The 27,681-nt window shown below is 48.4% G+C and overlaps 2 protein-coding genes across 7 annotated transcripts; both read right to left on the reverse strand.

Moving 5' to 3' along the window:
• Window positions 1–1,555: 1,555 nt before the first annotated feature.
• On the reverse strand, window positions 1,556–16,108 carry ELK1 (ETS transcription factor ELK1). 2 transcript variants are annotated; one of them, XM_025468937.3, is made up of 6 exons: window positions 15,950–16,108; window positions 7,694–7,967; window positions 5,023–5,472; window positions 3,762–4,208; window positions 3,016–3,117; window positions 1,556–2,931 (listed from the first exon to the last, which is right to left on the reverse strand). In XM_025468937.3, exons 2-6 carry the CDS (start codon window positions 7,901–7,903, stop codon window positions 2,833–2,835), a joined length of 1,308 nt encoding a protein of 435 aa, XP_025324722.1. In that variant the 5' UTR covers window positions 7,904–7,967; window positions 15,950–16,108; the 3' UTR covers window positions 1,556–2,832. The 2 variants fall into 2 exon arrangements, with proteins under 2 accessions (XP_025324722.1, XP_025324721.1); XM_025468936.3 differs by having other exon boundaries at window positions 7,694–7,937; window positions 15,950–16,106.
• A 1,171-nt stretch (window positions 16,109–17,279) lies between these two features.
• On the reverse strand, window positions 17,280–25,830 carry UXT (ubiquitously expressed prefoldin like chaperone). 5 transcript variants are annotated; one of them, XM_049107604.1, is made up of 7 exons: window positions 25,664–25,805; window positions 25,380–25,486; window positions 24,301–24,442; window positions 24,108–24,175; window positions 23,723–23,830; window positions 17,585–17,648; window positions 17,280–17,378 (listed from the first exon to the last, which is right to left on the reverse strand). In XM_049107604.1, the coding sequence occupies exons 2-7, from the start codon at window positions 25,475–25,477 to the stop codon at window positions 17,325–17,327; spliced, it is 534 nt and encodes a 177-aa protein (XP_048963561.1). In that variant the 5' UTR covers window positions 25,478–25,486; window positions 25,664–25,805; the 3' UTR covers window positions 17,280–17,324. The 5 variants fall into 5 exon arrangements, with proteins under 5 accessions (XP_048963561.1, XP_025324735.1, XP_048963562.1 ...); XM_025468950.3 differs by having other exon boundaries at window positions 24,301–24,397; window positions 25,664–25,800; XM_049107605.1 differs by having other exon boundaries at window positions 24,316–24,442; window positions 25,664–25,800.
• Between the last annotated feature and the right edge of the window lie 1,851 nt (window positions 25,831–27,681).

Here is a 27,681-nt window from a genome sequence, read left to right on the forward strand (position 1 = left end):
TGCCACTTCTCCTACCTCCTCACTCAAGCCCCCATCTTGCATACCCAGTCCCTGATGGTAGCTAAGGCGCACACACATACACCATCACACACTGTCACAGATGCCGTCTCAGTCACCTGGTCTCACTTCCGTTCTCAAGTGGCGTGCCACTTACCTAGGCCTTATTTACAGCCTTTAATTGTGTCTTGCAAAGACCTTTACACATACCCACACCATTAGCTTCTCAGCTGCCATTGTGGTCACCTTTCCTCAGTTAGCCTCTGCCATCTGTGGTCACAAACTCCCAACTGCTGAGGGACTCTCCAAGTCTCTCACACACAGGCTCCTCCGGCCTGCGTCAGTGCTGTACACCATCCTTTCCTTAGCAGGGATGCTCAGACACAGCTATGGCCTCGCCCACTTCTCCCACACACCCACCCCACCAGTCTCCCAGGGCCTCATTTTCCCAATTCTTCACACACAGAGAGCCTCTGATTCAAGTCCCTCATGAGCTGTTCCACACACCCACTAATGCGCTGCTTAGCCGTTGGTTTCCACTCAACACGGTGCCACGTTCCTTCTCGGCTCTTGCTCCAGACACCTCTGTGTTCTCCCAGACTATTTCAGTCCTCACCATCCTTTTCTCTCGTGCTGTCTCAGTCCCTGAGCCTCTGGCCTAGACTGGTGTGGTAACTGTAATCAATCTGCCACTTGCCTCTGGTACACACATGCATGCATGTGAACGAGGCGCGCACACACACACACACACACACACACACACACACAAGCTTACAGCCTCATACTCCCCCAGTCAGAGCCAATTTTTCTTTTTCTCAGTTTCTGACATAGTCCTTGCTGGTCTCACATGAATGGTGTCCACATGCACGATCACGTGTTCTCAAATCTTGTGCCTCACAGCCATTTTCTCTCACACAGTCAACTCTTCTGTGAGGCTGCCTTGCATGGAGCTTCACTCATGGTCATCTTCAGAACACAGTTGGCTGCTTATTTACAGTGAAGTTCCTTGCTTGCACACGGTCCCTGACCATCTTCCCCCACACGTTCCTCATGCTCACGCAGGCTCAAGCGTCCTTTTGGTCACTCGGTCTGTCCTGCTCACCATCATCAGCCCGTCCAGTGGTGTCTGAGGTACAGTCCCCACTACCGTTGCCATTAACAGGACTTCACACATACCTCCAGCCTCTTGTAGGGTGCCTTAGTATGCAGCCAGTCTCACAGTGATCTTCTGACACACAGCTATAATTTCTTATGATGACATGGACACATCGTCTGTGGTTTCAGCGGCCACACTCTATCACACACACACACACACACACACACACACACACACACACGACTCCACACGCATATATACGTGATCACAGCTTTCCACATTTTTCTCTTCTTTGCACACCTAGTTACAATTTGCAGTCTCTCCAGCTATTTCCTGCACACACTGTCACGCTGTCTCTTGCAGTCAATCTCACACCTTCACTGCCTTCCACATAAAGTCATGCCTGTCACAGTCAGTCCCAATGGCTTCAAGGAAAGAAAAAAAGGCTAGCAGCCTCCAGTATCACCTTTAAAAATATATATTTACAGGAACAATTCCCCATTCTCTGGGACTCTTAGAAAAAAAAAGATCCATTTTTGGGGAAGTAAAACAAACAGTGGAGACAGGTGTAGCACCGTCCCCCAAATCACCAACCCCCAGGTCCCCAGGCCCGGGCTGGGCCGGTGCTGACAGGAGGTGAGCCCAGGAGTCCTTTGAACCCATCCTCTCCAGCCTGGAATTCAGATAGGACAGGCTTTATGTCCCCCATTCCTCCCTCCCAACTCCAGGGACACTTAAAGGGTCCTTTGTACCCGCCCGCAGGAAATTGGGGGGCTGGGAGGGAGGGAGCTGAAAATACACGTTTGGTATCAAAAATAAACACTTGGGAGTGGCAGGAAGATTCCTCCCCCAAATCCCTTCCTTCCCACCCACCCCATCTCAGATATAGGAAGAGATGCTCCCCTCTCCCCTATTGAAAAGCCCTGTTTAAAAATAGATTATACTATCAAAATGGCAGGGGGTAGGGGACAAGGAGACCTGGAGTACTGGCTGGAGGGGCCCCCCAGACGGGGACCACTCCCCAAAAAAACCCTCCATTGGGAGGTAACAGGCAGGACTCCAGGAGTTTGGCAGATACAGGAATGGCTTCTCAGGGGGAGAAGAACAAAAGGAGCATTCCTCCCTGGCCAAAATGGTGGTATCTGAGAGAAGGCTGGGGAGGTGGAAATTCCTATTTCTAGGGTGTGAGTCTTCCTTGGCCAAGGCTCCCAAACCGTTAAACGGCACAATTTCTTCCTGGACCCTTGGGTATGGCCAGGAATAATAAAACTACAACAAGCTATCTCTTCTACCCACACCCCAAAATGGAGACAGGGCTCCCTCAGCTTCCCAAGGGCAGGCTGAGAAATAAATAAAGAAAGGTCCTTCTCAAGCCAGACCCCGATTGTCTCATCTTGGGGAGAAAATGTGGAGATGGGGGAGATGTCCTCACCAACCCCCCCAGAAGGGTTGGGCCAGGCTCCTCCCAGTGGCCTTCAAAAAATAAATAAATAAACCGTCTCCACCAATGCAGTAGGAGACGTGTAAGGGCGGCCACTGAGGAACTGACCAAGAAGAGAGAAGTTGTATGTTTCCTGTGGAAGGGTTATTGAGAGATCCTTCCTAGAATCCCTACCCCACCACAGCTAGAGCACAAGTCTGTCAGCTGAACTATGTTTCTCCTTGAGACGGCTGGCTGGAGAGAAGTTCAGGGCCATGGATGGAGTGACCCCAGAAGGGGGTGGTGGTGGTGGTGGTAGTCATGGCTTCTGGGGCCCTGGGGAGAGCACCACGGGGGTTGAGAGGCCATCCACGCTGATGGAAGGGATGTGCACCTGGGCGCTGCCACTGGACGGAAACTGGGGACAGAAATAGGGAAAGATCACGGATGGGGGCCATGCTAGGGTCTCTCACCCTTTACAATATGGGTGAAGGGATCCTACCTGGAAGGAGAGCTTGGCTGGACTACGGGGTGCAATGGGACTCAGGGTGCTCCAGAAGTGAATGCTGGGGGGCAGCGAGCTGGGTGTCAGCAGCACCGGGGTCTGTGGGGGAACAGATGGTTGGAGCTCAAGTGAGTAGAGAGCAGGTGTGGGAAAATGGAAGGACCTTGGCTCCTGTCCCACCAGATTTCCCGCTCAGACATCTGAGATCACCCTCCCAAAGTACACAGGCTTACACCCTAACTACTAAGGTCAAGCCCATGACACCTCTCCCATGTCACAGACAGCCCCTCCCAACTCCAGAGAGCCCACCTCTAGCTTCATTGGGCGAGACCACGTATAAGACCCCATCCACATGTCGCTTTTAAACCTCACAATCACTATCCCATCAGCTTAGGATCAACTTCCAACTCAGATCCCCCACAACCCATACACCTCCCAGGAAATCCGCTAAGAAAACCCCAGACCAAAAAGCCCCGTGCAGGTTCCCCAAGCCACACCCCAACCCAGAAAAGTTCCCGCCCCCAGCCTCGCGGTCTCGTCTCCCCACAAAACTCCCCAGACCCGTCCTTCATTCCAGCCCATCCTTCAGCAGGGGAGACTAGCCCGCCCTTCGTTAATCAAGCCCCGTCCCTCCAGCCAATCCCCCTCGAAGGCTCCACCCTCCCGCTCACTCAGGGATAACCACACTGGCCCTTGCAGTCTAGCTCCTCTCTCACCCGCCCCACCTCTTCACAGGCACTCACCAATGTGTGCGTAGGTAGCAGGGACGGGGTCAGCGCTGGCCCCGGCGCCTGCAGCCCGGAGCCAGTTCCTGATCCTGGAGTCCGTTCGGGTCCTGGCCCACCCAGCAGGCTCGGGCTGAGTGGGAGCTCCAGGTCCCGGGGCTTCCGGCCCTTCTGAGGCTGGGCGATCTCTGTGCTGGAAGCAGTGGAAGCCGCGAGGCCGCCCACCTGCGCTGCAGTCTCCATGACGACCGCGGGCAGCCGGGCCGGCACGCCCTCCGCAGGAGGGACTTCCGGCCCGGCCTTAGCGGCTTCCTGTACAAACCCCGCCTCCCCACCGACGGCGGCTTCCAACTCTTCCTTGGGCCCGTCCACTTTCACTTCTGGGGGCAGTGGCCTGCCCAACCCAGGCTCCACATTCAGCTCTTCCGATTTAGGGTTCTGGGCCTCGGGTGGGGTCAGGATGACCTGAAAGAGGAGGGGGGGCGGGCAGAGGGGGTGCGTAAGGATTGCTGGGTTAGTGAAGCCAAGGACTTGTCTTGGAAAGTATGACTTTGTATTGTGGGGGGGGTGCATGACTACACATCAAGGCAGGTCCAAGAGCAGGAGGTGGGGCTTTGTCAAGGATGTGAAGCTTCTTCTGGCAGCTTCTCTTTGGGGACAGAGATCCCCTAAGGATGGGCCTCCTGGAGATACTGCCCTCATTCATGAAAACAGTGGTTCTCAAAAATTTGCTTTAGTAGGACTAGCAGCATGCGCCTCATCTGGAAACTTATTTAAAAAAAAACAACGAATTTTTGGGACACGGGTGGCTCAGTGGTTGAGCGTCTGCCTTTGGTTCAGGGCATGATCCCCAGTCCAGGGATTGAGTCTCGCACAGAGGGAGCCTGCTTTTCTCTGCCTATGTCTCTGTCTCTCATGAATAAATAAATAAAATCTTAAAAAACAAAAACAAACGAATTCTTGTGCTCATCCCCAGATCCATATGAGAAACTTTGAGGGGCAGGCCCCAGAAATCTGTCATTTAAATAAAAAGCCCTCCAGGTGATTCTGATGGACACTAAGGTGAGAGAACCTATGCATTAAGCAAATAAATTCAGGGCACCTTGCCTAGCTTAGTACTTGTATGGCTCTCCTCTGTAACCCCCTCTCCCAAGGAACCTCTGTGTCCCTCCTTCCACCATATCTAAATAGGATGTTTATGTCCCTTCTACCAGCCCCCCTCCTCATCTGGGAATTGTACATCCACTCTCTTACTGAATTTCCATACTCCAGTCCTTACCTGCAGAGGCAGGCCAGCCTCCTCCGCCTCCAGGCAGGCCTCCAAGGGGCTTGGACTGGTGCTCCTGCTCCCAGACGGGGGCACTGCTGCTCCTGAAGGGGCGGTGTTGGGGAGCACTGAGGCAGGCCGAGGATGAGGGGGTGGCTGTGGCTGTGGCTGCAGGGACTGGATGGTGAAGGTGGAATAGAGGCCTGAGCGCATGTATTCATTGCGGCTGCTGCGCGCCAAGCCACCAGGGCCTGCCATTCCTGTACCCTTGGGTGGGCCCGATTTCCCCGAGGCAGGATCCCCGGGGACAGCATGTACAGTGGCGGGAGCCACATTTGCCACAGTAGAGGTGATAGACACCTCGGGCTGTGGCGGGCAGTCCTCAGTGGAGCACCTCGCGACTTCCGGGTAGGATACAAACTTGTAGACAAATTTCTGGCCGCTCACTTTGCGGATGATATTCTGGGAAGGGAGGAGACAGGATAAAGGACCTTAGAAGAAAGGACCAGAGTGGAGGGAAGATATGGATGAGGGGGCAGAGGGGTGTGTCTCCTAGGGTCCTTCTTTCCCCTCTCCTGTCTTTTTACATATACACTATTCCTCCTCTGTCTGCTCTTGATTGGGTATCCCCCACCCCGGCTGACTTCTTACTGGCGTCTTTCCCAATCTGGGGCCTTCTCCCTTCTCCTTCTGTTTCTACTCCTCTTCCCCATTGTGATTCCCCTCTCTGTATTCTTCCCAGTTTCTCTCCTTTCTCTCTTCTCCCTTCCACAGCTCTTCTTTTAGCCTACTGCCCTTTTCCCCTTGCCCGGTCTCCACTCCGTGGCTCCTCCCCATCCATCCCTCTCATCTCATAGCTCTTCATCTCCATCTGTCCAATCCCCCACCCCCACATCCTGTGGTAGCACTCCATAGTGGGGCCCACCTAGGAGTCAGTGCAGGAGCAGGCTTTCCTCCTGGCTCCAGGAACCAGGGGTGTCTGTGGGCTAATTGGGCCCAGACCTTGGGGGTGGTTGCCAGGGCAGTCGTGGAGTGTAGCTGATGCAGCAAGACAAGAAAATGAAGTAACTGATGTAAATATTGGAAGAGACAAAATTAAGATTGAAGAATGCCGGGATGAATTATTAACATAGAGGATTATTTAAAGCTATTGGTCTAGATGTAGAACAGGGCAAGGTCACTAGGGGGAGAACAGGCTGAGAAGCCTGATTCTTTTGTTTTGGTTTTGGTTTGGGGGCTTTTTTTTTGTTGTTGTTGTCATAGTTTATTTCTTGTTCTAGTTGTAACCGAGGAGCCTCATTCTTAGTACTATGGTACGGGTTTAGGCTAAGGCAATTAGAAAATGAAGTGACTGATAGCAACTAAGATAAGGCCATTAAAGTACTGGCATACATATTGGGGGGAATCTCAAGGCTGGCAGGGTGGATCGCAGAACATGTTTGGAATATTACAGGATAGGTCTGGAGGGTCCCAGGGATGTTGCGGTGGTCTCAAAGCACAGAATGAGGCAGCCTCAATATTGTTTTGGAGGTTTCAGCTAAAGGAATAAAATATGAGAAATCTGAGAATCAAATAAATGCTATAATTTATGGCGTGTAGCATAGGTCTAGGGCTGTTGTGGGGGACAAGAGGCATCTGGGGGGCACTAGGGTATCCTAAAGACATCTTAATGCTGGTCAGGTATGTCACAGGGTGGGTTTGTGTTTTTCAGAAAAGGAATGAAAAGGGATATTCATTAATGTTTTGGAAGTTTCAGATAAAAAAGAAAATGAAATAGCTGGTATGTTGTCAGGGAGGAGAAATCCAGCACCGGTCTGGGAGTCTGAAAGGATGAGAAAAATTCAAAGTTTTAGCTACAGGAGTAAGATGATAAAATAATATACACTGATGGGATGCCTGGGTTGCTCAGTGGTTGAGCATCTGCCTCCAGCTCAGGGCATGATCCCAGGGTCTTGGGATCGAGTCCCACATTGGTCTCCCCACAGGGAGACTGCTTCTCCCTCTGCCTAGGTCTCTGTCTCTCTGTGTCTCTCATGAATAAATAATTAAAAATCTTCAAAAAAATACACACTGGCATGGACCAGCATTGCTCTAAAAATGCATGAGAATAGGGTATAGACCTGCACTGTACATATTGTTTTGGAGGTTTCAGCTAAAAGAATAAGAGAAGAAAAGAATTGATAAAAGTGTTTGGGATCCCACAGCATGAGGTAAGAAAAGGTTAGTACAATATTGTAATAGACATTCTAATGCTGGGAATAAGAATATACTGGAATAAGAGTAGGTTATGAAATAACTGAGGAAGTCCAGGATTGGTCCAGTTCCAGAAGGCAGGAGGAGAAAGAGTCATTATTAATGGTGCTTTTGTAATTTTTAGCTATAGGAATAAGATAAGAAAATGAAATGTGTGGGGTGTGGTGGAACAGTATGACTTTGAGGGCCTCAGAAAGGGGGTTAGTAGGGGTCAGTATTAATAATACTATGAAGGTTTCAGCCAAAGCAGTAAGACAAAGAAAATACCTGAGATAAACGTTTGAGGTGCCCAACATTGGTCTAATAGTACGAGAGGATAAGGTAAAAAATAGTAAACTCTGTTTTCAAAGTTATAGCTATGACAAGACAAGAAAATGAAATAACTGCCATAAATGTTGGTGGTTCCCAGTCCTGGTTTCAGAGGCCTTACCTTGTCATAGTAGTACCGCAGGGCCCGGCTGAGCTTGTCATAATTCATGTTGGTCTTGTTCTTACGCAGCCCCCACAGCCGGGCCACCTCCTCAGCATCCACCAGCTTGAACTCACCGCCATCCCGTGAGGTCCAGGAGATGATGTGGCCATTGCCTTGCTCTCTCAGCAGCTGCAGCAGAAACTGCCACAGCGTCACAGAGGGGTCCATCACTGGCGGAGTGCTCACGCCATCCCAGGGGTACCTGGAGGGCAGATAGCTCAGAGCTGAGAGGCTGAGAACACAGAAGGAGGCAGAGGTCAGCAAGAGGAGGATTCCTTTCTTGCCTTCTTGTCTCCACCTCTGTCCCCAAAGCCTACCATCATTCCCTAAACACCTTCCGACTAAATTCTAAGCTCCTCAGCCTGGCTTTAGAGACTCACCAGAATGGTAGGAAACTTTTGGAGACAAGAGGACGGTGTGAATGTATTTTGTATGTGGGACAAATATGCATCTTTGGGGGCCAGAGGGCAGACTATGGTAGGCAAAATAATGCCCTCTCAGAAATGTCCATATCCTAATTTCTGGCACTTATGAGTGTGTTATGTACATGACAAAAGGAACTTTGCAGATGAACTTAGAGTTATAATAGTTCCCTCTTATCTGCGGGGGATCTGTTTCAAGACCCTCAGTGGATGCCTGAAACTGTGGACAGTACTAAATCCTACACAGACTATGTTTTTTCCTATAAATATACACAGTTTATGTATAGGTTTAATTTATAAATCAAGCACAAGGGATTAACAACAATACCTGAACAATTATGGCAATATACCATGATAAAAGTTATGTGAATGTGCTCTCTTTCTCAATATCTTATCGTTCTGTACTCACCCTTCTTCTTATGATGATGGGAGATGATTAAATACCTACATAATGAGATGAAGTGAGGTACTGATGTAGGCACTATGACACAGTGTTAGGCTACCACTGACCTTCTTGATGATAGGTCAGGAGAATCATCTTCTCCTTGACCACGGGTAACTGAAACCATGGAAAGCAAAGCTGTGGATAAGGGGGTATTACTGTACGGACCTCAGGGAGATTGTTCTGGATTGTTTGAGTGAGCTGAATCTAATTGCAGAAACCCTTACAAAAAAAAAAGGAAGAGGCAGAAAGAGAGCTCAGAGAGATGCAAGGACAGAAGAGGCAGGAGAGATTCAAAACATGAGAGGGACCTGATTTGCCATTACTGGCTTTGAAGCTGGAAGAACAGAGCTCCAGCCCAGGAATATGGTTGGCCTCATAAATGTGGGAAGGACCCTCAGCTGACTGTCAGTCAGGAAACAGAGACCTTAATCCTACAACCTCAAGGAACTGAATTCTGCCAGCAACTCGAATGAGCAGGAAACAGGTCATTCCCTGGAGCCGCCAGGAAGAAACACAGCCCTGCCCACACCCAGGTTGCAGCCTGGTGAGGCTATGTTGGACTTCTGACCTCCAGAGTGCCAAGATAATAGTTTGCATTGTTTTAAGCAGCTTGTGACTTGTGATCATTTGTCGCAGCAGGAGTTGAAAGCTAGTATAGTGGGGATCCCTGGGTGGCTCAGCGGTTTAGCACCTGCCTTCAGGCCAGGGGCCTGATCCTGGAGTACCAGGATTGAGTCCCACATCAGGCTCCCTAAATGGAGCCTGCTTCTCCCTCTGCCTGTGTCTCTGCCTCTCTCTCTCTCTCATGAATAAATAAATAAAATCTTTTTTTAAAAAAGCTAGTATGGTGCTCCTCACCTGAACGTTTTCATTTGCATCCTCTGTTACACCAGACATGAAGTTTTCTAGGAGGTTCCTTCTGCTAGCACATTGCAAAAGCTGTTTACTCTGTGGGGCTCCCTTCTTTTACCTAGAAGTCTTCCCCATCATCTGAGTCCCAGCCACGGGAGTCTTGCCTTTCTGAAGCCTTCCTGAAACTTAGTGCCTGCTCCCTCTGCTTTGCATTCCTCAGGCCTCTTACTGTCTGTGTTCTCCTTCTTGATAACAGCAAAGACTAACATTTGTTGAGCTCATAATACTTGGCTGCCATTGTTCAAATCAGATAATATGGCCTACCAGACCATAGCTCAGGCTCTAGGGCTGGATTGCCAGGATTGGAATCCTGATTCTGCTACTTATTAGCAGTGTGACCCTAGGCATATTCTTTAAATTCTTTCTACCTCAATTTTCCCATCTGTAAAATAGGGATAATAACACACTCACCTGTAAAATAGGGATAATAATAATATCGAGTTCATAGAGTTATTGTACAGATTAAATATAATGTGCCTGGAGTGTGAGAAGCTTTTAATGTAGTTTCCAATTTGTTCATAATTCCTTATCTGCTATTCCAAAATCCCCAAAGTGCTAAAAACAAAACTTGGGGCACCTGGGTGGTACAGTCGGTTAAGCGTCTGACTCTTGGATTTTGGCTCAGGTCATGATTTTAGGGTTGTGGGATCGAGTCTCTGCATCGGGCTCTGTGCTCAGCGTCCCATCAGCTTGGGATTCTCTCTCTCCTCTCTCTTCCCCTCCCCTCTGAGCACACACCAGCTCTTGCTCTCAAATAAATAAATCTTTGAACAAAAAACCCCCCTTCTTTATAACCCTTTGGGCAGCAAATCCAGATGTAAAATGAACAAGGCCCTTCCTGGTCTTTATTGATTCTCACTTAGCGTGATCGTTCAAACATTCTGCTACAGAAATCTGAATGTGGCTGATAACTGAGCCCACTGAGGGGGTTATGTAACATCTTGTATGTGCCCCTTGCCACCTTTCTAAAATCTGAAAAATCTGAAATTCTGAAACACATCTGGCTCCGAGGGTTTTGGATGAGGGCATGTAGACCTGTACTGCTATTTTTATAGGTACTGACTCATTTATCTTTCATCACAACTCTGGAAAGTAGGTGCTCTTTATTATCACTCATTTACAGAGGAGGAAGCGGAGGTACAAAATGTCCAGATGACGTCTATGGGCCACAGAGTGTAAGTGGCACAGCCAGGCTTTGGACCCATGCAGATTCCAGTCGTCGTCGTCTAAGCATGTAACCATTAGGCAAACCTGCCCTCCATGCTGCTCCCTCAGCATGTCCTGTAGAGAACAGGACCCTCCCTGCTCACTGCAGCCCCCCCCTCCCATAACTGCCCTCTTCGCTGAGGGTGAATTGGAAATAAACACGAAGCTTCCTATTCCTGAAGGAATGAGCTTTCATCAGTCAACTGTTCACTGGCTGGGACTGTTGGATTAAGAATAAGACCTTCCAAACCAGGTTTCAAAGAACCTTTCTCTGTTATTTGTAGCTTCATTCTTTAATCTGTAAGGAAATATACAGTATATGATCCTTTCTCGTGTCGGAGCGCTTAATGAAGTTGGCTGAGCAGACACAATTTTGGGCTATTACGCAAGTCACAAAGCCACGGAGTGTCCACATTTGAGAGTCCTGTCATCAGAGACTTCACTGGGTTTACTTCAAAGACCTGCTTGTTTCAGAGGGCACAAAGAGTTCAGTGTGACTCCTGGTGGTGAAGACAGGCAATTTTACTAGTTCCTCTTTTGGCTGCAACAGGACCTACCCATTAAGGGAAAATCTGACCAGCTGCGCCAAGCCTCAACAGCACACAGGGTTTTGTATTTTGGTTATTACTGTATTTCCCACCTGACCCCTAATAAGTGTCCTAGTAATCTGCCTTACTCAGATGGGTTTATTTCTCTGTCTCGTTCATTTAGCGAGCATCTTTGAGCGCCTCCTATGGGGTCAGCACCTATTGAGTGCCTCCTGTGAGCGCCTCCTGGAGATACAGCAGTGAACAAAACAGAAATCCCTGCTCTCGGGGAATTCATGTTTTAGTGGGGAAGACCGTCAGAAAAGAAGAGAAAGGAGTGAAAGAGTACGTCAGCTGGTGAGAAGAGCTATGGAAAAAAGTGAAGCAGGGGAGGAGCTGTTATTTTTGAAAGGGTAGTCAGGGGAGGGTTAGGCACTGCAGAGGTGACATCTGAGCAAACACCTAAATTAAATGAGGCGAGTCAGGTCTGTGATGACGCGGGCAGCAGGTGGATCCAGGCAGGGTGAATGACCCTGAGGCTAGAGCACACTGGGCAGCTCAGAGGAAGACAGTGGAGCAGGGCAAGGTCAGAGAGGAGGGAGTAAAGGGTGCAAAAAAGTAGCAGGAGGTGAGAAGAGAAGGGCCGTGGGGCCCAGACTGAGTGAGGCTTTCTCAAGCCCTTGTGCAAGGACTCTGATGCTGGCTGAGAGAAGAGCCACAAGGGGGTCATGAACGGGGGGACCAGGCCGTGACTTGCATTTTAACAGGATCCTTCTGGCTGTTATGAGGACAACTGAGTGTAGGGGCTGAAGAGGCTACTGTGACAGTCCAGGTGAGACTTGCAGTGGAACTGCTGGGGGAATGGCTGACTTCTGGATAAAATATGAACACAGAGTGAGCAGTGTTTGCTGACAAAGTATGAGGCAGGGAAGGGAAGTGAGAGACAACAGCAAGGGTGAGTCTAGGTTTGTGACCTGGTCGCCTGGAAGGATGGAGCCAGGACCCATGGAAACGGGAGCACCACAGGAGAGCTGATTTTGAGGCAAGGTCAGGAGGTCAATTTTGGAGATTGTCTCAGAGGCCTGTTAGACACCTGTATGTATGCTGTGAGTAATGACAGTGGTTTTAAGAACAGTCATACAACTATTTTCCTGTGTGTCACACATTGTTTTGAACATTTAACTCATGCAACCATCACAGCCACACTGTGGGGTGGGATTATGATCCTCCCATTTTCCAGATGAGGAAATAGAGGCATAGAGTTTAGTCATTTGCCCAAAGTCATGCAGCTGGAAGTTGGCAGAACTGGGGTTCAAAGCTGGGCAGTCTGGCTGCAGGTAGAGATCCTAGCACTTTACAATACCAGCTCTCTATCAAGAGAGACAGAGAGGGAAGACCCTAGAGGCTGAGTGGGGAGGGTTCCCTGAGAAGTGACACGTGAGCAGAGACGGGGAGGATGGGAGGTAGCTAGCCATGTGGACATCTATGGACATTGCGTACAATGACTCTAAGGTGGCCATGAGCTTGGCACTCTACATCACGGGCATGGTGAGCTCACCCATTTCCCACCTCTGAGGCTATGTATGTGCCCTTCCCCTTTCTCATGCCCGATAAACTCTTTATTCTATAATCATCAAATTCTGCTATCTTCTAGACAGAATGAATCCTTCCTCTGTGTGATCTGTGTGCTGAATAAACTGTCTGCTCTTGCAGATCTGTTCTCTCTGGGCCTTTGGTCTCCCACTCCTCTGCCTTGTTCTAGCTGTGCAACCTTGAGCAAGTTACTCAACCTCTCTGGGTCTGTTTCTGCATCTGTAAAATATCTTCAAAATATACTATTCTTAATGGCTTTTGCGAGGATCTAGTGTCAATATATATAAAGGACTTAGAAAAGTATCTCTGGCATGTGGTAGGCACTCGACAAATGTTAGTTAGCTCTTAGCTTGTCTATCAGCCTTCACCCTCCCACCAGCCTCCAACCTTATGTATCACCATGGCCTATACCATCTGGGTCCCATCACCGCTCTGACCTTGCCTCCTGCTTGCTTGCCTGCCTGCCTGCCTGCCTGCCTCCCTCCCGCCCTCTGCTCTGCTCCAGCCACACTGGCCTCCTTCACGTTTCTTGAATGCACTAGGCACAGTCCCACCTCAGGGCCTTTGCACTGGCTGTTCCTTCCACCTCCAGAACACTCTTCCCCTAGATATTTTGTCTTCCTCCCTGATCTCCTTCAGGCCTTAACTCAAGGGTCACCTTCTAAGTGAGGCCTGCCCAGTGCCCAAGATTTCAATCACTCCCGTACTCTCTCCCTGTCTTCCCGACTTCACTTTCCTCCTTAGCGCCTAACATACTATCTAATTTTACTTACTGTTTTATTTATATAGTCCGTCTCCCCCACTTTTAGCAAACGTCTGCTCCACAAGGGCAGGAATTTCTGCCTGTTCTGTTCCTTCCCATATCCCCAGCACCTAGAAGAGTGCCTGGTACTCAGTAGGTGCTAAGTGTTTGCTGAACGAACAGTCCCAACTAGTTTCTTTAGCTAGTTTTCGTATACCCTCTTCATCTCCAACCCTTCCCTCCCCTTGCACCCTGATTTGTCTGAAATAATATTTTTCACCTTCATGCATGCAACAAATTCTTATTGAGCACCTAGTATATACTAAGTATATTTACCCAGCAGTAAATAAGCAGACAAAAAAACTAAACCCTCATTGGACTGACTGTTCTAATGGGGAGGGACAGTGAACTGGTAAACTACACAGTGTGTCTGATAGTGATGAAGGGCAAAGGGGACCACTACTGCAGAGAAGGAACCTGAGTCCTGTTAAGTATGTAGGTTCAGATGATCAGGGGCAGGCTGACATTTGAATAGAGCTCTGAAAGGACTCACATACAGATCAGGGGAACGACGTTATTCCAGGTAGAAAATATAGCCAATGCACAGGCCCTCAGGCTGGGCTGTATCTGGCGTGTTTGATTTGAGGATGAGTGAGGAGCTTTGTATGGCTGGAACAGAGTCGGAGGGACAAGGTGCAGGAGGTGCAGCCAGAGAGGTTACTTGTCTTATTAACTCTCAGATATGTTCACACTGGAGGGGATTCTGGTTTTGATGCCTCCATTTTACAAATGAGGAAGCAGGTGCGGAGAGAAAGTGGTTAAATCACTCAGATCATATGGCTGCTGCGATTGCGGGTGGATGGGTGCTGAGAAAAAGTGTGGAATGGAGACAGCTCTGCAGGCGGGGGGGAAACTAGCAAAAACAAAAGCTTGGAGACGGGAGGTGCTTTGTTTTTTAAGGAGTGGGGTCTCATGTGGCATGGGATGAAGTGAGAAAGGGGATCCTCAAAAATTATTCTGTGTTCTGAGGGGCAACCTAACTGGGTACTTACCTCTGAATAACGTATTGAGCCCCTTGTGCCGAACTTTCCTGAGTACCTGTCTCACAGGATTGTGGTGAGGACGAAATGAGGTCATGGATATAAAGCACTTTGCCAGGTACCTAGTAGGTGCTCAATAAACGTTAGCTCCTAATGGCATTATCGCTATCTTGAATGCATCCGTTTATTGCAGTGAGGCAGAATGTCTTAGGGATTAATGATGTGTACGAGGGGGATGTGTTCTAGAGTAAAAAAGAGCCAGGTTCAACAAGCACACAGGATGATCCACCATTAAGAAGAGAGGAAGCAGGGAAGGCCATGGACTGATCCACCACAAGGAAAGGAGGGACAAAATAAAAGCACCCTCCTGGAGAAGAGATTACAAAGCACTGGACTCAGGGGAGGGTATGGGGGTGTGTGCCTGGATGCAAGCACATGGGGAACAAGAAGGCCAATGAACAGATCCACTGCAAAGGCGGGGGTGGAGGGGAGTGCAAAGGCTCATCTTCTTTATGGGGGGCAAGGGGAGCAGAAAGGCATCTACTCTGCACAAGAGTAGATGGGGTGAAATGCCATCACACGGACTCATTAAAAGGAGAAGGGAACAAGGCCATGGAATGAGCTACTGAAAATGGGGAGTTCAAAAACACGAAACTGACCCACTATTAAAAGGAAGAGAGAAGCCCAAGGGCTGGAGAAACAGTCTGAAAAAAAAAAAAAAAGAGGCTAGGGCAATGGGCTGATAACGACAAGGGATGTGGATACTAGCATTCAGACCGATACACTGTAAAAGATAAAACCATGGCACTGATGCACTGGGGGACTGGAGGAGGCAGGAATACAACTTCACAGATTAACTCACTGTTAAAGGGGGTGCGGGGGGGGTGCAACACGCCATGGACTGATTCACTACAAGGAACAGAACTACAAGGCCACAGACGGGGCCCTTGAAAGTTGAGGACAGGAGAAAATAAACAGTCAGATGCACCTTCTGTCAAGGAGGGACAATGCCCGAGGCTGCTCCCCTCTAAGTGGGGGTGGGGGCGGGGCAGGACCACGGACGAGTCCACTGTAAGGTGGGGTGGGGAGAACTATAAGCACGCAGACCGATCCATTATAAAACAGGAAGGGGGGTCAGGCCACGGTCAGATCGACTACAAGGGGCGAAGGGAGGGGACAATACCACAGGCAGGTCCACCAGCCGTGGCGGTGGCGGTGGGCAGTTGAACACCAGCAGGCCATGGGCCAAGCCACATCCCTCGCGCGGGGGCGGGAAGGATACGTGGGGTCACGGACGGGCCCTCCACCCTCCAGGCCCCGGGCTCACCTGTGTGTAGCGCAGTGGCAGTATTGGCAGCTCCGGGGGGCGGGGGCTCCATGCGCAGCCCCACCGCCCCCCAGGCCCGGGCTCCGAGGTGGCGGTGGCGGCGGTGGCGGCGGTGGCGGCGGCGGCGGCGGCGGCACCTAGAAGCCGCCCCTGCGTTTCCTCACGGCTCACGTGGGCCCCTGGAGGAGGAGCCGAGCATTCCGCGGCTGGTTGATTGGACACAGCGCCTTGGCTCGACCGCGCGGCTTCCAGGGTTGGGGAGGCGGGCCCTGCCCCGCAGAGCTAGGCCATGATTGGCCCGAGGAGAACTGATGGAACGCAGATAGCCGCCTGGGTTCCGAGGGGGCGTGCTGGGCCCCGCTGGCGCTTCACGCTGATTGGCCCAAGGCTGACAGCCTGTGGGCGATTGACAAGATTCTGGGGGCGCCTGCCTGATAATAATTGGCCTGCATGGAAGACGGCCTCCGAGGATAGGGGCGGATGGACTCTGCTTTCTACTGATTGGCGGACTAGGGACTCCAGACAGCTGCCAAAACACCAACTGGGCGGTGCTGCACTCCACGCTGCTCAGCGGAAGCGGGACTTATATGGAAGTGGGCGTAGCGGCAGGCTGGGAGGGGGTCGGGCCAGGACTGTGCGTAGGTGGGAGGATAACTCTATCGTGATTGGGTAGAAAAGACGAGTTTAGGACAGAGCAGATAGGGTTGGACAGCGGCCAGGCACGCAAAGGAGCGTTGAGTGGCGGAAACTAAAGCCTACGAGGAGGTCAGCGTTGAGCCTCAGCCAGTTATAAGGGGGCGGAACCTGGCTCTGCAATGATTGGCGGAAGCTAGACTCAACCTAAAATAGGGGCCGGCCCGGGTAGGGCGGGATCAGGCTCTGCGCCCATTGGTGGAAGCTGAAATTAGTTAGAAGCCGGGTGAGGCCAAGGTTGGAATGAGACGGGCGTGGGTGTAATCTAAGGTACCCCAGTAATGATTAGGGTGGGGGAGAGGGGCAAACTTTAGGGCCAGGAATGAAAGGCTGATTGTCTTGGGAACAAACCTCCACCCTGAATCAGCCCATTCTCTATGATTAAGACAGTTACGTCCAGGAAGATAAAAGGGTCAGGTGGGAGGCCCAGGTTTCCAAGGCGACAGAAAAGAGGGCAGTGCAGAAAGTCAAGTGGCAAATGCTGCCAGGCAACAGGCTGGAGGCGGGACTTCAGGGGTGCTTTAAAGGTTCCACATAGAGACTGGCTCTCTGGGGTTCCTGGTAACTTTGTGCTTTAGAAACAGGGCACCTTAGCAAACAGCAAAGGGTTGAGGTGGGGAAAGAAGGGCCATGTGACTCAAAGGCATTCAGGCTCTTTAATGTCTACGGAGGCGGGAAGAAGTCAATAGTGAGGTGTCTCCGGGAAATTCTGCAGGCCTTGTAGTTCTCTAAGCCCCTGAAAAAAAGGATAGAAGAGATTGAACAGAGATTGTCTAGGCCTCAGCCCAGGCTTGCTCTGACCTCCCCTCCCTCAGAGCCAGCCTGGTTCCTGCTTAGAGAGGAAAATGGTCCTTCCCATCCCTGGCTCTCTCCCTTCGTCGGGTCACACCACCCTGAATACATTTGGAGACAGAGTCTGGGAATGGGGTGAGGTACTCTCACCTCTAGCAACATGTGGATATGGGCCTTGATATTCATGGAGTCCTTGGTGAGGCTGTCGCTGAGCCTGGAGAAAAGAAACAAGAAAGGGCCGAGTGGGCCACACTTAGGCTCATGAAGATGATTTTTCCTCATCACTTCAAGAACTGCCTATGTCCTGGATGATTTCCACATGGCAGGTGGTAGGACATGTTACTACTTGACCTGCTCCTATGCAGAGATGCCTGGCCACCATCTGGGCTGCACTGATTCAAAGAAATTGATTGAATCCCTACTCTATGCCAGGCAATTTTAGGTACTGGGAGATAACAGCAAACACAACAGACAAAAATCTCAGCCTTATGGAGCTCAAGTTCTCGTTAAGAGGGACAAATTATGGAATAATATATAGAGTATTTCAGAGGGTTATAAGTAAAATGAAAAAGTTAAATGATAAGAGAGGATGAGTGCAGGAGTGGGGGGCTGCAATTCTAATGAGAGCACTTACAAATGGCTGTGCGAGAAGCATTTGCATAAAGAGTTAAAGAAGATGATCATGAGGATAGATGGAAGATGAATGTTCCAGACACAAGGCCCAACACATGGAAAAATGATGAGGTAGGAGTGTACCTGGCATGTTTGAAGCACAGCAAAGTGGCTGGCATGGCTGAAGAATAAGGGAAGGGGAAACTGTAGGAGGTGAGGTCAGAGAGATAAGGTGGGGAGGCAGATCATGTAAAACTCACAAGGCCATGGTGAGGACTCTTGACATTTACTCTACGTGAGATTGGAGCCAAGGGAGGCTTGTGATCAGAAAAGGAATGTGAAATGACAAGGGTTCTTTAAAAAATATTTTGAGAGAGAGAGAGAGAGCACATGTGTGTGCATGAGGAGAGGGAGGGCTCCTGTCCGGCTACAGGGAGAGGGAGAAGCAGACTCCCTACTAAGGGTATAACCCCTGATGTGGGGCTCAATCCCAGGTTGCTGAGATCATGACTTGAGCTGAAATCGGACGCTTAACCGCTTAACTGACCGAGCCACCTAGGTGCCCCACTGACCAGGGTTTAAGAGGATTCATCTGGCTGCTGTGTGGAGGACTGAGGATAAGGAGAGCTAGTGTGGAAGCAGGAAGTCCAGTGGGAAGGCTACTGTAATAGCCCAGGTGAGAGATGGAGACTTAGACTGCAGTGTCAGCAGCTGAGGTGATGATTAGTGACTGCATTTGTAATATATTTTGAAGGTAGAGTCAACAGGATTTACCAAATGGTTGAATGTCAGGTGTGAGAGAGAGGACTTAAGGAAGATGCCAAGGCCTAAGCAACTGGAAAGCTGGAGTTGCCTCAAACCACTCTGGCCCTTGACTGCTGAGTTACATATACTGGTCAATTCCTTATATCTTCTTTTTTTTTTTAAAGATTTTATTTATTTATTTGACAGAAAGAGAGAGAGAGAACACAAGCAGGGGGAGCAGCAAGGAGAGGGAGAAGCAGGCTCCCAGTTGAGCAGAGCCCTTGGAATTGCGGGGCTCAATTCCAGGAACCTGGGATCATGACCTGAGCTGAAGGCAGTCGCTGAACTGAGCCACCCAGGCACCCCAATTCCTTCTATCTTCTAAGCTGATTGGGATCAGACTCAGCCAACAGAATCCTAATTGATACAAAGGGCTAAGGAAGGCCCTTCTGAGGAATGAGAATGAGTAAGAGTTAAACAGTAGGAGGGTCTTTTCCCCAAAAAGGCCACAAGGCAGGAAGGAGCTTTTGGAGGACCAGTCAGGAAGTCAGGGTGTTAGGAATTAAGTGACTGGTGGAAGGAAAGTGGTCCAAGAAAAGGTCCCAGAGGTAGGAAGGGGCTAGTTTACACAGGGTCTTGATACTGTCCTAAGGGAGGCAGACATTGTTGTGCTCAGCTATCTGTTCAAGCAGAAATCAATTTAAGGCAAATTAGATATGGTAAGGAGAGTAGAAGGTAACAACATAGAATGTTAAAATGGAAAAAAATACAGCACTATGAACCCATATCTTGAATACCAAGATATTGGTATCTTCCAGATTTATATTTTCAGTTCAGACCCTTCTCCAGCCTTGGGAGTTTTAACTCCTTCTTCAAAAACTCCACTTCACTGTTTAATAAGCACCTCATACTTAACTGGTCCTAGGTTGAACTCCTGATCCTCCTCTGCAAATCTGCTCCTCCTCTATCTTCTCCCTCTCAGATAATGGCAACTCCATCCTTCCAGTTGTTCAGCCCAAAACTTTCACACCTTACAGCCAATCAAGCATTCTGTTTAAAATTGCAACTGCTCCATCCTAGGCAATGTTTCTTTTCCTATTTAAAAATTTTTTTAAAAGATTTATTTATTTGAGAGAGAGAGGGAGGGCAGTGACAGAAAGGGACAGAGAAACCTCAAGCAGACTCCCCGCTGAGCACAGACCCCCCCCCCCCCCAGCCCAACATGGGGCTTGATCCCAGGACCCTGAGCCTAGATCAAGAGCTGAGCAGAAGAGTTGGCGGCTTGACCAACTGAGCCATCCAGGCACTCCTCCTTTTTTTAATTACTAAAGTATAATTGACATGTAACCTTAGTTTCAGGGGTATAATATAATGATCAGATATTTGGATACACTGTCAAACGATCACCACAGTAAAACTAATTACCATTTGTCATCATACAAAGTCATAAAAAATTTTTTCTGGGGAATGTTTCTCCTCTCCATTCCGGGCTGTTCTCTGTAGCACTGCCAACCTGTGACCTACTACATCGTTTACTTCTTTTTTTATTGTCTGACTCCCCTGACTAGAATGTAAGCTATGTAAGGGCAGAGAACACAGACTGATCTGCTTTGTTCCCTGCTGTATCCCCAGGAACCAAACAGTATGCAGCACATAGTAGGCACCAACATATGCTGAATAAATAACTGAATAGACTACTCCATTCAAAGGAACCTGAAGTCCTCAGGAGATGGTTTGAGTCTATGTTTAAAGACAAGAAATCAATGAAGCATGGCACTGTTGCCCGAGAACAGGAATGCTTTCAAGAATATCTGGGGTAGTAATTCAAAGAACAGAGTAATGAACCTGATTGGCTTCTAAGGACAATCTGAACATCAATAAAGAGAACAAAATTAGTTAATGGTACAAGCTTAGTTTAGGAAAGGCTATGAGTTGCAACACTTTTAAAAAAGGAGAAAAATACAAAGCCCACCAAATGCTAGTTGTAACACACAGGAGATGCTTCATTTTTTGCTACTGATTTAATAGGTAAAGCAGTATAAATACTCAAATGGTTACTGTCTGTTCTCTCTCCTTTTTAAAAAAGATTTTATTTTTAAGCAATCTTTACACCAAATGTAGGGCTTGAACCCACAACCCTAAGATAAAGAGTCACACACTCCAGCTACTGAGCCAGACAGGTGCCCCTATTCTGTCTCTTCTAGAGTTACATGTCTGTGGATGTGTACTCCTTTCTATATAATCAGGAAAGAATATACACACAGATCTGATCCTCCCACTCCCCCAAAGAAATGTGCTAAAAGAAAGACTGGCTGACAGTCATAAAATAACCCGAAAGAAAGTTAGTTCAAGGTGTGTCCCAAATAACAAAATATTTTAAAAAGGAGAGTGAGCTACTCAGACTCAAATCTTCATCTCCTAGGAAGATTAAATTTCTAGGAAGCCCTCCTAATGATAATAAAGTAATAAGAGATCCAATCACATTTCTCATTCCAATAAACCAAGTCAATATATCAAAAAGACCAGACAAGTGGGAAGGCACTGACAATTTAAATACATTTTGGGGGAGAGATATCAAGTCTCAAAAAATGAAAATCTCTATCTGAAAGGCTCAGGAATTCCGTGACATAACAAGGAAAGCTCTGTTATAAAAAAAAATGGATGTGGTCTGAATGACCACTAGTTCAGAACTGTGTTGGCCCATGAAAGCAGGCCCCTTGACCCCTTCACTAATTGGTCTGATCACCAAGATTTAGAAATCTCAGCAGAGGGCACCTGGGTGGCTCAGTCACTTGAGTGTCTGCCTTCAGCTCAGGTCATGATCCTGGAGTTCCAGGATCCAGTCCCGCATCAGGCTCCCCGCTCAGTGGAGTCTGCTTCTCCTTCTGCCCCTCACCCCGCTCATTCTCTCTCTCACTCTGTGTCTCTCAAATAAATAAATAAATCTTAAAAAAGAAATTTCGGCAGATCTGAGGCTCTTTTGGGTCTACTAACACTTGGAAACCTTGGAATGGTTTGAAAAGAGAAGAATTACTAAAACCAGAAGAGAAGCAACTCTGGAATAAATGAATGTAGGCATAAACAGACCTAGAAGGCATTTTAGATAAGTGGTATTCACTCTTGTAAGATGGTATTAATCTAAGTGTTTTGCTTGGTATCCCCTCTTGTGGCATGTTTGCCAATCTTGGCAATTCTGCTAACACGGCACTCACACTGGTCCCCTTGCCTGTAATGCTCTCCCCACAAAGCCCCAATGGCTTGTTCACTCGACCAAGAGACTCAATTGTCACTTCCCCGGAAGGCCTTTCCTGGCTACATTTCAAACCTCTCATCCACACTTCCAATTTCCCTTCCCTGCACAAAGCCTTAAACTCAACTGGAGCCCATACTTTCTCCCTACATTACCTTCCTCTCCACCACCAGAGATGTGCTTCAATCCCCCCTCAATCTGTTCCTAGGATACCCTTTTAAATTCATTCAACAAACAGAGTACCTACTATATGCTATGTACTACTCTGGTCACTTGCGAGTATAGACAAAATATCTCCCTTTGTTTTTTTTTTTAAGGATTTTATTTATTTATTCATGAGAGACAGAGAGAGAGGCAGAAATACAGGCAGAGGGAGGAGAAGCAGGCTTCCATGAAGGAGCCTGATGTGGGATTCAATCCAGCAACTCTGGAGGCAAAGGCAGATGCTCAACCACTGAGCCACCCAGGCATCCCAATATCTCCCTTTGTAAAGCTTACATCCTAATGGGTGAAGGCAAGGAATTTTAGAAAGAAGTAAATTTCACAGCAAACATTAAGAGGTCATAAGTAGAACAAGGGAGGGGAATGAGGAGTGCCAGGGGCTGCAATTTTTTAAAAAAAGATTTTATCCATTTGAGAGAGAGAGACAGAAAGAGAGCACAAGCACATGCATGGGGAAGGGCAGAGGGAGAGAATCCCCAGCAGACTCACTGCTGAGCGCAGAGCCTGACATGGGGCTGGATCCCACGACCCCAAGATCATGACTTGAGCTAAAACCAAGAGTCAGATGCTCAACCAACTGAGCCACTCAGGTGCCCCCAGGGGTTGCAATTTTAAAGTTAGGTTACAGACAGCCTCGTTGAGGAGGTGACATTTAAGAAAGACTTAAACTATACTATATGTTGGCGAATTGAAATTTTTTTTTAAAAAAAGACTTAAACTGGGGATCCCTGAGTAGCTCAGCGGTTTAGCGCTTGCCTTCGGCCCAGGGCGCGATCCTGGAGTCCCGGGATCGAGTCTCGAGTCGGGCTCCTGCATGGAGCCTGCTTCTCTCTCCTCCTGTGTCTCTGCCTCTCTCTCTCTCTCTCTCTGTGTGTCTATCATGAATAAATAAATAAATCTTTAAAAAAACTATATAAAAAAAGACTTAAACTGAGTTAGGAAAAAGGAAGCTATGCATGTACCCAGGGAAAGCATGTTATAGGCAGAGAGCGCGGTTACCCTAAGATGGGATCACTCTGAGGGTGTTTCAAGAAGCCCAGGAAGATCAGTGTGGTGAGAGCACAGTGAAGGAGCAAGAAAATTAGGAGGAGGTGAAATCGGGAGGTAACTTGTTTTACTGTTACTGATTTATAGGCCAAAACCTTCTGGATCTGGTCAAAATTAGGCCTTCAAGGAACCCTTCTGTCTTGTTCACTGTGGCCTCCCCACTGCCAAGTACAGAACCTGGCATAGAACAGCCAACAAATGTGTGTGTGAGTGAGCAATATCAAGACCATTTATGGAGTGCTTCCTATGTGCTATTCTTGGGGCTGAGCTTTGCATCTCTACTTTCCTCAGCCCTAGCCCTGGGGAGGAGGAGAAATGGGCCCTTAAGTATCTATCATCTCAGAGAGCCATGGGGAAAGGGAAAAGGATGTTGCAAATGGTGGTATTTTAGACACTTCATAGAATGGACTTACTCTGTGAGGAGATTGCTCTTACGATCAATGAACTTGAGAGCTTCTGCCAGTGTCAACTCCAGGAAAAAACCATATCCGAGCGCCACATAGATTCGTGAAGTGTCTGGGCTGAGGAAACAATGGTTAGAGGAAGTGGGGGAAGTCTTTATTACTGTTTAGCATACTATACAGTTTATTGGCAATTTTTTTTTACTCCACTCCTCCCACCTTCCCCAAATTAGAAGCTCTGAGAGGGCAGGGGTTTTGTCCTATTCGATTCACTGTCACATCCCCGGCACCTAGCACAGTGTCTGGTACATAGCAAATACTCAAAAAAAAATATTTGTTGCATGAAGGAAGGGGGAAGCTGAGCCCTGTGGGCTCAGAGGGGCAGGTAGACACTCACACAACTGTGTCAACGAAGAAGTTACAGCCCAAATCCACCTGCATATATAACTCCGAGGGGTTAGCTTCCTGTGGGGCCAGGGAAAAAGAGGTAGGGGTCAGTGGTCACCTTTCAGGTCAGCTGACAGGTTTTGGTCTGGGGTCTCTCCTCCCATCCCCCTCCCTTGCCCAAACACATCAAAATGGTCCCTAACCTTGGCTGTTTTTACCTGAAGCCGCTCAATGACATTTCTCAGTTGAAGGTATTTGGCCAGCTGCTCATATACCTTGTCGCGATGGTCCAGCACTTTTCTGATGGGACAAGAGGAAAATGGTGACCAACAGGAAGCCCTGGACCTGTCAGAATACCTCATATTATGACTGAGACCCTCATGTCACCATGCCTTAAAGAAGCATTTTAGTGCAGAAGTTGATTTGAATTGTGAGTCAGACTGCTTGGGTTTGAATCTAGGCTCTCCTTTTTACTAGTTGTGTGACTTCAGCAAATTCTTTAGGACTCATTTTCTCTTTAGGAGTCAATTTCCCTATCTTTAAAAAAGGGACGACAAGTATTACCTCACAAAGTCATTAAGAGAACTGTTTACTACAAAGCACTTACAATAGCACCTAACCAAAAACTAAGCTCTATATATGTTTTAGCTCTTATTTATTAGTACTATTACCACATTCCGTCCAATCAGGATGTCCCATTCTCAAAAAAAAAAAAAAAAGTGTCCCATTCTCACCCTAGAAAAATCTTCCATCCCTTTCAGGATGTTCATTATCCTGCTTCTGAACACTCTACTTCCTGCTCAGATTAATAGTGATAGTAACAATTTTTCATACTCATAGAGCCCCTAGTATTCACATTAAATCCTTTACAAGGGGGGAACACATTAAAAACTCAAAACCACCCCATGAGGAAGGTTCCATGAACTTTCCCATTTCACAGATAAGAAAACTGAGGCACACAAAGTCGAGGCAGCGTACAACGTCTTCACACAGATGGCGAAGGGGCCAGGCCAAGGATTCGAACCTAAGAACTCCCGCTTTAGAATCTAGCTCCACGGCTAAGTGAGATGGGAGGCCAGACAGGCGCGGACACACCCTCTACAAGAACCGCCACATCCCAGCCCAGTAGCACCCCGGATGTCGCCCCTCCTCGCCGGATCGGCGCACGGGGCTGGACTCCAAATGCCTTTCCCACCAATCAGAAGGCTAGACCCTGACTTTGGACGCCCCGCCCCCCCACGTGGAACCTTCCACACGCCCGGCCCTCCACGCTGCCACTCACCGCAGGTCCTGCTGTAGCACGTCACAGATGAAGGCCTCATAGCGCAGCACTTTCTCCCCCGTGGCTTCCACCGCCCGCCGTTTAGGGGGCGTCGCCATGATGGGCTCCTAAGGAATGGGGAGCGGAGCACACCACGTTGACCACACAGTTTGGCCTCAGGCACAGTACATCTGCACCCCCTCGACAGCGGGAGTGGGCTCGTTCGGCTCCGGCCGGGGTTCCGCCTTCTGCCCCTCCCAACTCTGGGACTCTGCCACCCAGGGACACCCAAACGCGGCCCTCACCTTAGAGCCGCCGGCAATAAGAACGGTTGCTATAAACCGTGGCTTCCGGGTGGCGCGGGTGAATGACGTACTACAAGGGCGCGGGCCAACCGAATAGCCGGGTGGGAAAGGCGGTTCTGAAGGGCTGGAAAGGGGCGAAGCGGAGGAGAGGAGGGCGGGGCTTTAGGGAATCCACCGAGTGTACTCCCGGCCGCGCAGCGTGGGAACGGGGCAGCGCGGAGCCTGTGGGGACTGAGCGTGGCTCGCGGGGGCGGGCCTTAATGGGATTTGGCGGGTTCCTGGGGGAGGCGGGGCGCACAGGTGGCGAGAGAGAAGCGTGTAGTATTTAAAAGTCAGAGCTTCGGAAGCAGACGGGCAAGAATTGGTTATGGTTCTGGTTTGTAAAAAGGAGAGTACATCCCGGGAACTGTCGCCATGGATTTTGATTTTTCGCACGGGAGATTTGGGTTTGATTCCCAGTAATGGGAATGAATGTGAGCATTAAATTTTTTTTTTTAAACGGAGACAGATTCTCTGAAACTCAGCTTTGGTAACTCCAGTTTGCAACCTGCCATCCATAACTAGGATCCAAGCAGATATTGACAAAACACTATGTCTATTACCTCGTCTAATAGAGGCATCAGGTGGCGGGTCGCTGAAGTCCTCTGCTCAAGATCGGCTATTCTGTAGTTAGAAATGTTCCTGAGTCTTTATTTAAATGTATAAACTTTTATTTATTTGTATGCACTCAAGTTAATGAATTTATTTCCCATGTTACATTTTCAAATAATAGCATCATACCCAGCAAGTCTTGGCTGAGCCTGAAGGAGAACACAGATACCAAATCCCTCAAATGCTATGCCTGCCTATAGGGCCGAGAGCCCCCACTCATGCCAGTGATGTCTTCTCAGATACTTTGTGTGTTTTGTGTGTAAAGGCAAGTTTTTCTTTCAAATGCTCAAAACCTAAGCAAGTCAAGCTTTTCTTTGCCCTAAGAACAAGATGATTGGAAAGGACATGTAATTTTTTAAAATGTTTTTTTGTAAATCTTCAAATATTACATATAGTTAAAGTTACATTTCGTGTGATTGAAATAGACACCAGGTAGTTAGACAACTATTATTGAGTTAATCTATACCATTTTCCTATGGGGAAAAAAAGAGGTGTTATGTTTATTATCTTTATTTATATATTTTAAAGATTTTGTTTATTTATTCATGAGAGACAGAAAGGCAGAGACACAGGAAAAAGCAGGCTCCATGCAGGAAGCCCGATGTGGGACTCAATCCTGAGACTCTGGGATCATGCCCTGGGCTGAAGGCAGGCGCCAAACCGCTGAGCTACCCAGGGATCCCCCCATGTTTATTATCTTTAACACAAAACAACACAGAGTTCTGAAGAACTGAAGATAGGTCTGTGCAAATCTACTAACTTACATTTCATAAAGCATTTTTTACTTTTTAAAGAAAAGGTTCTATTTATTTATCTGAGAGAGAGAGCATACACGCACCATGGGAAGGGTCAGAGGGAGAAGCAGACTCCCAGCTGATCAAGGAGCCCAACTTGGGGCTTGATCCTAAGACCCTAGGATCATGACCTGAGCAGAAGGTAGACGCTTAACTGACTGAGCCACCCAGGTGCCCCCTTTTTTTACTTTTTAAAAACATGTTACCAACTTTATTTTGACATTTTAAACCTACAGAAAAGTTGGCAGTGAACACCCATAGAGCCTGCATTTGGACTTGCCAAATATTAGTATTTGACCCCATTTGCTTTTTCCCTTTCTGAACCACCTGGTAATTGTTGTCATGGCTGCATAGCATTCCATGTTTTGGATGGCCTCAGAATTTTTTTTAAAGATTTTATTTATTTATTCATGAGAGACAGAGAGAGAGAGAGAGAGAGAGAGAGAGAGGCAGAGACACAGGCAGAGGGAGAAGCAGGCTCCATGCAGGGAGCCTGATGTGGGACTTGATCCTGGCTGGGTCTGCAGGATCAGGCCCTGCACTGAAGGCGGCGCTAAACCGCTGAGCCACCTG

Source organism: Canis lupus, chromosome X (genome assembly GCF_003254725.2).
Source record: "Canis lupus dingo isolate Sandy chromosome X, ASM325472v2, whole genome shotgun sequence".
Classification (NCBI taxonomy): Eukaryota; Metazoa; Chordata; class Mammalia; order Carnivora; family Canidae; genus Canis; species Canis lupus.

Bases quoted from the DNA above. Each gene is read 5' to 3' on its own strand.
- ELK1 (XM_025468937.3), bottom strand. From the start codon at position 7,903: ATGGACCCCTCTGTGACGCTGTGGCAGTTTCTGCTGCAGCTGCTGAGA. The intron at 4,209-5,022 runs GTAAGGACTGGA...CTCCTCTTTCAG, and splicing joins AGGCTGGCCTGCCTCTGCAG to GTCATCCTGACCCCACCCGA. The intron at 2,932-3,015 runs GTAGGATCCCTT...TTCTGTCCCCAG, and splicing joins CAGCCAAGCTCTCCTTCCAG to TTTCCGTCCAGTGGCAGCGC.
- UXT (XM_049107604.1), bottom strand. From the start codon at position 25,477: ATGGCGACGCCCCCTAAACGGCGGGCGGTGGAAGCCACGGGGGAGAAA. The intron at 24,443-25,379 runs GTGAGTGGCAGC...GTATTCTGACAG, and splicing joins GTGCTACAGCAGGACCTGCG to GTCCAGGGCTTCCTGTTGGT. The intron at 17,649-23,722 runs GTAAGTCCATTC...TCTTTTCTCCAG, and splicing joins AAGAGCAATCTCCTCACAGA to GCTCAGCGACAGCCTCACCA.